Source organism: Notolabrus celidotus, chromosome 22 (assembly GCF_009762535.1).
Source record: "Notolabrus celidotus isolate fNotCel1 chromosome 22, fNotCel1.pri, whole genome shotgun sequence".
Taxonomy (NCBI): domain Eukaryota; kingdom Metazoa; phylum Chordata; class Actinopteri; order Labriformes; family Labridae; genus Notolabrus; species Notolabrus celidotus.
In genome coordinates, this window is record NC_048293.1 from 16967166 (window position 1) to 16979209 (window position 12044).

The 12044-nt window shown below is 40.4% G+C and overlaps 1 protein-coding gene across 1 annotated transcript in view; it reads left to right on the plus strand.

The window, feature by feature from the left end:
• Window positions 1-12044, plus strand: part of ltk (leukocyte receptor tyrosine kinase) — a 37911-nt gene that overhangs the window by 12977 nt on the left and 12890 nt on the right. Inside the window, 10 exon segments of the mRNA XM_034675442.1 lie at window positions 1731-1805; window positions 2197-2240; window positions 2242-2369; window positions 3519-3669; window positions 3844-3972; window positions 4272-4428; window positions 8079-8264; window positions 8938-9036; window positions 11145-11306; window positions 11408-11518. Coding sequence (XP_034531333.1) covers window positions 1731-1805; window positions 2197-2240; window positions 2242-2369; window positions 3519-3669; window positions 3844-3972; window positions 4272-4428; window positions 8079-8264; window positions 8938-9036; window positions 11145-11306; window positions 11408-11518 — 1242 coding nt within the window.

Below are 12044 nucleotides of genomic sequence, written 5' to 3' on the forward strand. Positions count from 1 at the left end.
TTTTTCTTCTCCTTCTTACTCTTAAGATCATCTTTTAGTCCATGAAATCAGACTGTTTTAGAGTAAAAATGGAGAGCCAGAGAGTGCAGGGACTTAACTGTTAACTCAGACTGTTTGTCTGCTGCCTTTTGCTCTGAGCTGTGCAGACCCTCAGTCGCATGTTTGATGCAACACTCCAATGTTTGTTATAGAGGGAAAGGAATATTGACCGCTCTTTTGCAATTGCTGTGCTGTGTCAATATTTGTTTGGGCTTTGATCATTTATTTGAAGCATCATGAGAGAAGCCTTTTAAAAGGATCATTTCCTCTCTACTGATATGGTATGTGATTAGTGATGCACCGATCCCACTTTTTAGGTCCTGATACTGATATTGATACCTGGGCTTTGGTATCTCTGCGATACCGATACTAGCCGATCGATCCCGGTATTGATTTAACAATCTCTATTCCTTAATGTGAGGATAGAATCATGTTTTGGCAAACTTCAGGCTTTTCTGACTTGATGGTGAACTGTACCTGGATTCCAAGTGCTAAACCAGAGGCTGGAATCCCTTAATTTCAAGGATCCAGAACAATTAATCCAATAACCTGTATGTTTTTTCACACTTTGAATCCATTAATAGAAGGTTTCTTGCTTCTTTGCAGTAGGCTAAAGCTGACGTAAACTTCTTCCTTTGGGCTCCAATTATATTTGTCAGCGCGACTGCCATCTGTCAAAACATTTCCGCTGCACATGTTACAAGTTTCCCGCGAGTTGTTAGCAAAAGAAGCATGCACCTAAACTGCAGAGCCACTGTAGTTATCCTCCATCCTGCTCTGCTAGGTAAAAATGCACAGACCAGCCGGCGCTGATGACACAGGAGACGCACATGGCTGTTGTAAACACAGAAAAGTATAACTGAGATGATAGATCTGCCATATGGATCGGCACTATATATCGGCCCCCTTGTCAACAATATCTATCTAGCTTTTTGAGCCCAATCAAGCCGATATCCGATACCAGGATCGGATCGGTGCATACCTATATGTGGATAACTTGTATTGCTGACATGATACTACAACTAATACTCAGATGTAAGATTTGAGTTTTCGTGCAATAGATGGAAGGAATATGTCTGTTTTTGTTGGTGCGTGACCCAGGTAAAAGAATGTTGAAAGTATTACTAAGCTCCAGTTGTGAATCAGTGGAACAATTGATGATACCATGGTCACTTCAAGACCCTGGAGAATCGTAAACTGCAGCTCAGGCTGGTGGTTCCCACCATCACATCTAAGACTGCTCTGTGCTGGGATCTTTACATGCTGGAGAGTCTTTGTATCTTGAAACAGGACCAGGAAGCAAAGTCATAGATTATACATATGATTCAGGGACAATCCTTTCAAGGGACGTTTCTGTTTATGCAAATTGTAAATTATACTCTCCTTTTGAAATCTAAAACACTCACTGGAACAAAGTGCAAAATGATGAAAACAGACAACATGTGATACGTTTGTTTATTCGAACAGATGGAAAGGACTAAGACATGAAGGTATTCAAAATGTTTCCTCCTCAGATGAGTCTGAGGAAATGTCATGGTATCTTACCATAATACCTTTACCTGAATTGTTTTGTTTTTTCTATCCATGTGGCTTTCTGTCTAAGTAGAATTTATGCTTGAGATGGATGCCAGTAACTCAATTTTTCCCTGTCCTCCCACCATTCTCCATCTTGGCTTCCTGCCTCTCCTCAGATCTCAACTCTCTGCTGACCATGGCAGACTTGGAGGATTTCTTAAGCCCCCTTCCTGAGCCTTCAGCCTCAGGTAGCATGCAGTTTCAGCTGTCTCCTTTGACACTTTATATATATTTCCAGATTGTTCCTTGTCTCTTTTTAATCCACTTTTTCATGCAGAGTTTACAAAGCAGGTGGTGATGTGTGCTCCTTAAAGTGCTATTAAGTCTTGCCTTTTTGTATACCATGTCAGCCGACTACAATCTTCATTTATTTTTTTAGATACCAAACAGCTAATGCAATTTCCTCTGACTCAACTCAGTGTTTTGCTATATTGTGTTGGTGTTCTGTCCTATTTGTTAACAATTAATGTAAGTCTCACACACTTAAATTGCTAGTGTTTTTCTCCTCATATCAGTAACTTCATTAATCTCATTCCACCTCATGAAAGGTTTCCCTTCTTCTTATTCTGGATTTCTGTAGAGGTTTCTTGATGACGTGGTGGTTTAACTCATGTGGTGCCAGCGGTCCCCCACGGTCCAACCCAGGCCCAGTGTGACAACACCTACAGGAACAAAAACGTCAGTGTTACTGTGGGGAAGGAAGGATCCTTGAAAGGCGTTCAGATATGGAGGGTACCTGCTACTAACAGATACCTGTAAGTGATAAAGGGGATATTTAAGGTGGAAGGTCTGTTAGCTCACTGCAAACAAATCCAATAAATGACAAAAACAACACATTTTTAAAATTCAAATCAATGTCTACCACACATTTAAAAGGAGTTTTGAAACAGTCTAATACTGACTCCTTTCTATTAACCACCAAAGTAAACGAGACCATCAGCCACAAGATTGCATTTCTGTATAGCTATTTTAAACAGCAGTAATCGCATCCACAAAGTCACAAGCTGAAAAACATTTTTCTCCTATTTCATTTTCCACAGCAAATATTTATGAGTTTAAGTGTTGACCGAAAAGAAGATGTGATTTTTTCTATTTGACAGAAAAAAATGCATGTTCAGGATGAGGTCAGCAAAGACAAAAGATGTACTGATTAGTCCACCCAGGGCTCCAAGATCATACAAACTAGAAGTCCCTCTTAGAGCTTTGAAAATACATTATATTCAATAGGATTTAAGGAGCAACAGGTTGTAAGCCACATAATCCAAATACTTCAGAAATGACTGACATGTTGATTTCAGAGGAGTGGGTTTTATTGATATAACAGCAATGATGACAACAAAAACTATGGAAAGAGCCAGTCTTGTCCCGGAAGGGCATCAGTTCGCCCCTGACCTGTTTCCAGGAGCTTATTGAAAAGATCATATTCCTCCACATGTATTAATAATGAGTTTATAGCTAGCTTGGCTTGGTGAAAATTCAAAGGCATGAATGCATGCTGTGAGACTAAATTATTCTGGCTATGCTGAGTATAACTGATTGTTGTCATGGCCAGATCAAGACATCTAGCAATTTGATTGTCTTTCTACAGCCAGTCATGGGACCTCATTATCACACCAGTGACATAAGAAAAGGCCCCAAGAAAGTGGCAATGGATTTACGGGTTCTGAGCTAAATACGCACAGCTGCAGTTCATGCCAACACCATCACAGAATGTCTGTTTCCAAAAGGAAATCTATATAACAACATGTGTTGTGCCTACTTATTTGACTGACATCTAAAGATGTTAGATCTTGTGTTGTGCAGTCTATTTGTATAACTCAGTATGCACTGTGAAGCTTGAAAAAGAAAGCAATTTATTTCAGTCACAGTATTTAATTCCCTGTGGTGCAATGATTTCCCCTCAGGATCTCTGCTTACGGGGCTGCAGGAGGCAAAGGAGCAAAAAACCACAACAAGCGCAACCATGGAGTCTTCATATCTGCTATATTTCCTCTGGAGAAAGGAGACGTAATTCATATCTTAGTGGGCCACCAGGGAGAGGACGCATGCCCGGGGGTGAGTAGGGTGAGCACAAGGACAAACTGAGGATTTGTGGGTGATTCCCTTAGGATATGTTTTTTTTTAGGGAGACAAAAGTCTGGCTTAGATTAAAGAAATCTCGCCTGCTGGCGTCATACTTTGTGATTCATACTCCTGCAGTTGAAATTCCTCCTCCCTTTCTTGTTCCAGAGAAATCCCCTCACCCAGAAAATCTGCCTGGGAGAGTCATCTGTGATTGAAGACAACTTCAGGGGAGGGGCTGGTGCAGAGTGTGCTGGGGGAGGAGGCGGAGGAGGGGGAGCCACTTATATCTTTAAGGTGATGGAAAATACTTTGTGTTGTCAGTATCTTTTGTCCTTTTGTTGGTTTGTTTGATACCTTATTGGTAGTAAGAGTACATATTGATAGTGATTAAAATAACAGTAAACATAGTTGACAGTTTAGCAGGTGCTCACAATTTTAAATGATTGTGAATATAGATTTGTACACTCTACAGGTTGTAAAGCCTGTGTATCATGAAACATTAAAAGGATGATTTTTATTGATTCTCTGTTGTGCTCTACCATGTGTAATAATCTTGTGAATGAGTCAGATTATCAGTGATGCTTCCTTTTTAGATGGAGGGAGGGGAGCTAGTTCCCTTGCTGATTGCGGCTGGTGGAGGAGGAAATGCCTACATGGAGGACCCAGATTCCAGTCTGGATCAGATTCCACTGGAGCAGTATGAAAACAGCACCACTGCTTCAAGTACCAATGGTCAAACTGGCGCTGCAGGTACATTTTGTATTATTTATGTTCTCAGCTTTTGAAAAATAATCTGTGTTCGAGGTTACTCCCTCCACCCTCATACAACGAGGCTGAAAGGAATTTCACATAATAAAGCAGAGTTCTCATTGATCCCAACAATTTACAGGAGGGAGGGGCTAATGTCATTCTTTCATCACATCAAAGGTTCATAAGTGATGTCTTATATTGATTTTTGGTAACAAGAACATGAATTGTTTTTTGGGACATTTTTAAGGACCCTTCTTACTGGAATGAACTCATGATGATGATTGAATTAGCTGTTTTTGTTCTGGATTTTTTGGCTACAAGCTCAAATAAGACCTTCGTGATCACAGGGATCCCAAGGTAACTGTAAGCTTTTAATTTTCTACTCATTTGATGAAGTACATTGAGCTCTATACGACGGCAAGCATGTTTTTCATTCCTCTAAAAGGCAATGGTGCTCGCTGAAACCCACTAGATGATTTGTATACAAACGCTTGAAGCGGCATGGGCTGGCATGCACTTGCTCTCACACAGCAGGATGGATTTGACCTGTGGCTAATGGGATCTTTCTGGATCATAGTTCGGGTTTTCCTGACAGTTCTTAACCTTTAAAGGTGGACATATATGGCTGAGCAGTTTTTCTCTGTTTTTTGAAAAGCCTGCTGGAACATTCTCAGTAAATCCCCTCCGACCAACACAGATCGTTTATCAGCTCATCATATTGAAACCTCTGTGCAACTGTTGAGATAAAGATCTGAGTGTCAGGCAAAAAATGCAGCTATGAGTAGTGAGTACAGAGGTATGTGTATGCGTGTTTGTGTGGCTCTGTCTTTGAGCAGGATGTCAAACTGTGTCTGGCATTTCTGAAACTGATCTTTCTGCCATCACATGAGACTTGAATTGATAAAGTAGTATTTCTTAGCACTTGTGAAAACCTGCCAGACACGTGTAGCATATTTAAAATCTGCCTTTATCTAATCTTTGGTTCTCATAATTTCAATACATTGACACTTTTCAATACCACTGGCTTTAAAACGATAGAATCTCCATCACTTTTGTGTTAGGTAGTACCGTAAAGTACCGAAGGTTAGGGTAATAAAATGATCTATTGATTTATTTGTAACCCAAAGCTGCCACAGAAAGAGAGAGAGAGAAAGAGAGAGAGAGAAAGAGACAGGGATGGTTGTGTTGCATACAGGCAAAATGAGGAGAGCACCTCACCTTTGCCCAGATGTGCAAGAAGGAGCCAGATTGAGTTTGTTTGCTGTTGAAGCCACTGCCCACCTGCTGTGTGTGTGTGTGTGTGTGTGTGTGTGTGTGTGTGTGTGTGTGTGTGTGTGTGTGGTGTGTGTGTGTGTGTGTGTGTGTGTGTGTGTGTGTGTGTGTGTGTGTGTGTGTGTGTGTGTGTGTGTGTGTGTCTGTGTGTGTCTGTGTGTCTGTGTCTGTGTCTGTGTCTGTGTCTCTCTCCCCTCTGTCACAGACACAGTATTGCTAAACAATGTTGTTCACTGAGTGAACAACAGAGAGAGAGCGGTTCACTTGGTCCCTTTACATTTTCTGTTACTCCCACCTGTTGAATGTTGACAGGGAGCTCCACACCACTGCACAACGATTTACACTATGAAATGTCTAAAACAAGAGAATTAAGAGTGACATTTGACACAGATCTTTGCTTTGACACTCATGTAAATTTACTGTGAAATCCTGTTTTTTTTCCACCTCAAACAAATCTCCAAAATAAGATCTTTCCTTTCCCCCTCCGATCTGTCCAAATTCATCCATGCTTTTATTTTTTCTCATCTTGATTATTGTAATGCACCTATAACAGGTATCAGTCAGAGCTCCCTCCACAGACTCCAACTAGTTCAAAATGCAGCCGCTCAGATTTTAACAGGCACAGCAAAATATCAACACATCACTCCTGTCCTTGCCAGCTTACGTTGGCTGCCAGTTTTTTTATCGTGTCTATTTAAAGATTTTATCGATTACTTTTAAAATTTTAAATGGACAGGCTCCAAACTATTTAAGAGACCTTTTAACCCCCTATGTGCCTGGGCGGGCCCTCAGGTCTGTGGATGCATCTCTGCTGGTTGTGCCAAGATCCCGCCTTAAAACAAAAGGCGACCGGGCCTTTTCAATCACAGCTCCAAGTTTGTGGAACTCCCTTCCACTGACAATTAGACAGTCCACAACCTTACCTGCTTTTAAATCCTCACTAAAAACATTTTTATATAAGAAGGCATTTCTCAAACCCTAATTCATGAATTTGCTCTGCATTCAGATGTCTTGTTTTACTTCTGTCTTTTTTCTTCCCCTTATTTGCATCGTGTTTTATGCTTTGTAATTCTCTGCTTTTCTTCTGTGAAGCACTTTTTAACCATGTTAAGAAAAGTGCTATATAAATAAAGTTTATTATTATATTATATTATAATTAGAAAATACAGACAGAGACAAACATCACTTGTTCACTTATACATTTTGTTTTATGGTAGAAAGAGCAGCGGGGAAGTTTCAATACATGAATACAAAGAAGCATCAATGTAACAATGTGAAGTGTGGCTGTGTGTGGGTGTAAAAGTGATAAACAAAAGGCAATTGCAAAAAAATCTCTTTCATGGGAATTAAGTGGCTGACCCTCTCGAGTCTTCCCACCAGATGCCTGTGACCACTGAGAGAAAGACAAAAACTGGTGGACAGAAAAATAGCTGTCTTGTTTCAGCAGGAATCTCTGCCTGTTTCACTTAAATCTGTGCCTCGAGGTCTTCCCATGTAGTACACTTTAGTCTTAACTACACACAGCTATTTACTTAAATTACCATCTTATTGGGGCTTCTTGGTAGGTCCTGGCACACAGTTCAGCATTTTTTTCAGTCTGAACAACTAGTCCTGCTGTATAATTCTGCAGCTAATACAAAGTGCTCTTTCAGATAAACAGCCTCCGGTAAGAGGTGAGTAGCTGCAGCCTAACATCAGTCAGAAGTCACTACCAATGATGAGGCTTTTCCAATGTAATAAACACATCCAGTTGAACTGCCATGTTCCTTGGTAGAGCTTTTGGGAGATTCCTCAGCCTTTACTCATAAAGATCAGTTTTTGAGTCACGGGATGAACTTATTAGCCTGTGGAAACAGCTGTGTAGTGTCCTCTGTGGCTCTGGAGAATCACAAGTCTATCACAAAGTTTCTGGTATTTTGTAGAGGAAAAAATCTTCCCCATAGACTGGGTATGAGCTCCAGTAACAAAGGGTGAAAATAATAGAATACTACTTGTGAACTTCATCAGTGCATGTGTGCACAGGGCCTCCAGCCAGGGTGATATTCAGAACATACTTTAGTTTAGAGTACAGTCAATATTGAGGGCTCTACAGGTTTGTTTTCAGAATCTCAAGCACAATCTTTTGAGATGTGTCCACTCTACCAGGCAATAACCTCTCTTCATCCTTGAGCAGTACAAAAAAAAAAAAGGTGAACTTGAGTTTAGAAGAACAGAAGCATCACCGCTCAATGTTCTGAGGAAGAACGCTTCGCTTTCACTTCAAACAATCAACATTTTCCCCCCTTCAGCTTTAATATTTATTTCCCCAACAGGATTTCCATGCAAAACAGTATGTTAATGTGTAACCTCATATGTATTTTGTCTTTACTTCCCTGAAGGTGGAGGTGGAGGCTGGAAAGACAGTCCCAATCCTAACCTGAGGGCAGGAAAGTCTCTAGTAGAGGGCGCTGAGGGAGGGTCATCATGCCCCCTGGCCGTGTCTAAGCTCGGCTGGTCTACCTATGGAGGCTTTGGAGGTGGTGGTGGGGCCTGCACGGTTGGAGGCGGTGGAGGAGGTTACAAAGGTACAAATATTCTGTCACCCAACCAAGATACTGCTTTACCATCTTTAACTCTGCTCTACAAACCAAAACTACTTTGATGTCTCTTCTCCTGTCCCGCTCAATCTCGTCACTTCTTCTCAGTCACTAAACTCCCCAAGAAGGAAGAGTCATCATTCATGTGACATAACTGTCTTCCTCTTAAGTATTTAATGTGATTTGTGTCTCAGTTTAAAGCATAAATTATTCCTGTCTGGCAGCTCTCTACACTTGATTCTTTACAGAAATTTCACAAATTATACAGCAACAGTTTTTTGCATAACTGTAACAGTTTTCAACATTGTTTGTGATGCCAAGGAGTACCATAAAAAGTGTCTATAGCTCTTATTATGGTTTCATAGTTTGTTGCCGTTGTAATAACACATAGCAGTAATGTATCTTCTTTTTGTTTAAGTCCATGCTTTCATCTTTGAATTACATAACAGCCTACCAGCAGCCGGAGGTTAATTTTAAATCACTCTAATCTAATTAGAGTGAAAACTTTATGTCGCTGTGGTAAAAAAAAAACTGTTTGTTGTGATACATATTGTTTAATGTGGAGCAGAAACTTGCAAATGTGCTGAAAACACTTATATGGTACTGACTAAGTTCATAAAGCTGTCTGATAGGGATGACCACAACATTCATTTCATGACAGGAGGTGACGCTGCGCTGACAGATGAGCTCACAGCCGACGGTCAGAATGGGATCTCGTTTATTCACCCGACGGGAGAGATTTTCCTTCAGCCCCTGGCAGGTGAGATTGACCCAGCTCATCACATTATTGTTAAACGAAGACAGCGATACTGAATCAGATCGTAAGTCTGCCAGAGTGAAGCAGAGAAAATAGAGGAGTACTAAGAAATGAAGAGCAGACTCGTGACTGTGGACTATTAAAAGCTACTGAATATACAGCAAGTGGAGCTTGAGTTGGTCTTTTCTTTTGTCAAACTAGATTACAACAGAGTACAGAAAATTAAACATGACTAGAGTCAAAAAATAATTGAGAGACAATTGGAATAACCAGCAACTTATGATGAAGACCAGAAGAAGCAATTAAAAACTCTGGAAAAGCTTCTAAAAGAACCTTGAGTAAAGGTTGCTTCAAATAAAATAGGATTAATTGTAGTAAGGAGCAGGTTTTAACGAAAAGGAGATTGAAAAGCATCTCAAGTCAAAGACGACTGAGGATTGTTATTTTCGCTAGATACAGATAGGATAGAATGTAGCAGAGCGGACTGTAACCTGTTGATTAGAACAGATTTACCAACGAGAGCTTTGAGATGCAGTCGAAATACTAAATTTGAATAAAAAAAACATTTGAATAAAGTAGGCAGTAAGGTGCAAATCAGCAGATGGAGATGATATGTTGTTTTAATTTTGAATGTCCATTGAGCTAAGAGAAAAACTACCTGGCAATAATTGAAATGTCAAAAAAAAAAAAGAGAAAAGTTGGACCAATATTTTCATATAACATAAAATAATACAATGAAAAGATTAATTGTTCTAACACTGATGAAAAACAAATAAATTATTCTGAAAAGCCTAGCTCTGTGCAGTGTTCAACTCTTTTATCTAGCTCCATGTTTTTTAATAATAATGGTAATTATACATTTTATTTATTTACTGCTTTTGAACACGTTAAATCTGACTCTTTCAATGCTGTTCCTCTTCTTTTCTTTGCTGCTGACAGATCAGCTGTTACCCAACAATCTAAAGTATTGTGCTATCCTGATAAATTGAAATTAATGTGAAAATTATCCTCCATCTTGTGTACAGATATAGAATGCTAACAGGAACTAACATTTTTGCCACAGTGTCAACGGGCAGAGTTGAAATGTACTAATGTACTCCTCTCTGCAGAATGATTTGACATGTGTGATCAGGTTGTTTCTGCCAACACTTTGCTGAAGAGAAATAAAACACTGTTGCTACAGGGTCTTGACCAATCAGAAGTTGTGTGACATATGACTGCATCACTGTTAAGAGTCACTACAGGACCAGCTGATGCTAAACATGCTTGATCTCAGAGCAGGGGCACTGGTAAAGGTTAAATCCTTAGCTCTTGGCTTTCTGGACGCACAAGCGATCGATCACGTCAGAGCCTCAGAGTAGACCTGTGTGTGCATGCGTGTTTGTCCTTATACCTGTTTGTGCTCTTCTATCTGTCTCATCCCTGAAGGCCTCTTGCACATTCATATGCATATTCAGAGTGTGTTTTTTTCTCCTTTTCTTGAGAATACTGGCCATCTGATTCTCATTATGCAGCGGGAGGAACAGAGAGGCAGTTGACTAATTTACAGCCTCATGTTGCCTGTTGCCATCGGCGCCAACAGACAGTCCTCCACTCTCATGTGAAAGACGCTGTTGTTGCCGTTGCTGTGCGCACTGCCAGACGCTGCTATAAAACACAATGAACGCCTCTGCAGTGTTCAAACAGAATGATAAAAACAAAGAAATCAAATTAAATGGTCATAATTTCATTTTGAGGAGAAATAGGTTTTTCTTGTGTAATCTTGTCAAATGGTCAACTCGTCTTTAAGTAAAGTATGAGGTTAAATATATTTCTCACATGGCACAAGCCTGTGTCATAGTTTGAATGAAGAAACAAAGAAGCTCTGTTCAGGTAGCAGATTCATGATCACCTCAAAGAGTAAGACTGTTAATGTGATAATGTGGGAAGGCTAAAAGTGACAGTTAAATGCAGCACATAAATAGTTACAAGAGGTGCTAACTGTTTGTTTTACACTCATGATAAAACACATATTCTTTTTATACACTCTCCAGGGCTTCTTGCAGTCTAGAGTTTGAGTCTGGTGTTTTTTTGCAGCATGAGTCGAAATAAATTCACCTTGTTCCCTCCAGCCATGGAGAGCCACGGCGAGTGTGAGATCAAAGTAAAGCTGAACTGCAGCCACTGTCTGACACAGAGCTGCAAACGAGAAGAAGACACACACCTCATTCTCTGCCTCTGTGAAGAGGACGAAGTTCTGGCCAGTGACAATGTGACATGTATCCGCATTGTGGGTATGTAATTACCCAAGAAAAAATACACCTGAAGAGACAATGCATCAAAACAAAGCCCATTTTTAAAGTCTTTGACTGTCTCCTCATCTGTCTCCGAGCAGGTTCTCAGGGCCCAGCTCCACAGGGCCAGTTGTCATCGACTTTGATTCTGGCAGTCGTGGTCTCCACCATCACGAGCGGCGTTGCTCTGATCTGCGCCGGCGTCATCCTCAGTAAGAGATGCTTCCAGTTTTGTGTACAGTCTGTGCCCGCCACCTTCCACCGGCTGTGAGCACAGCTGCTCATACAGACGCTTCCAGATGTTACTGGCAACAGAAACACGAACATCTCTGATAGATTTTGGTTTAAAAGTCCTCCTCTGGTTGGGCGCCAGATGATGACAGGAGCTGCAGAGAGATTTGGCTTTGATTTACACATTGCTGAAACAAAAGGAAGTGAGCACATACGGACACTTTAATTGATTATAAGCACTTATGTCAGAGGACGCTCTACTTTTCCTGGCTGTATGTAAATACAATCATGTCTTAAGGTTCACTCAAGATGAAAAGTGAGATAACAAGGGGGACTGCAGTTGAATACCGCATTAATATATTTATTACTGACTGATTATTCTCAAAGAAGCATGAAACAGTAGAGATGAAATAAGCTTCTCTTTTGTGTGTCTTTGATATAAAACACATGTTTGGAGAAAGGTTTGACATTTAACAAGGAAGTTTTTATAAGTTGAAGAAGTGCACT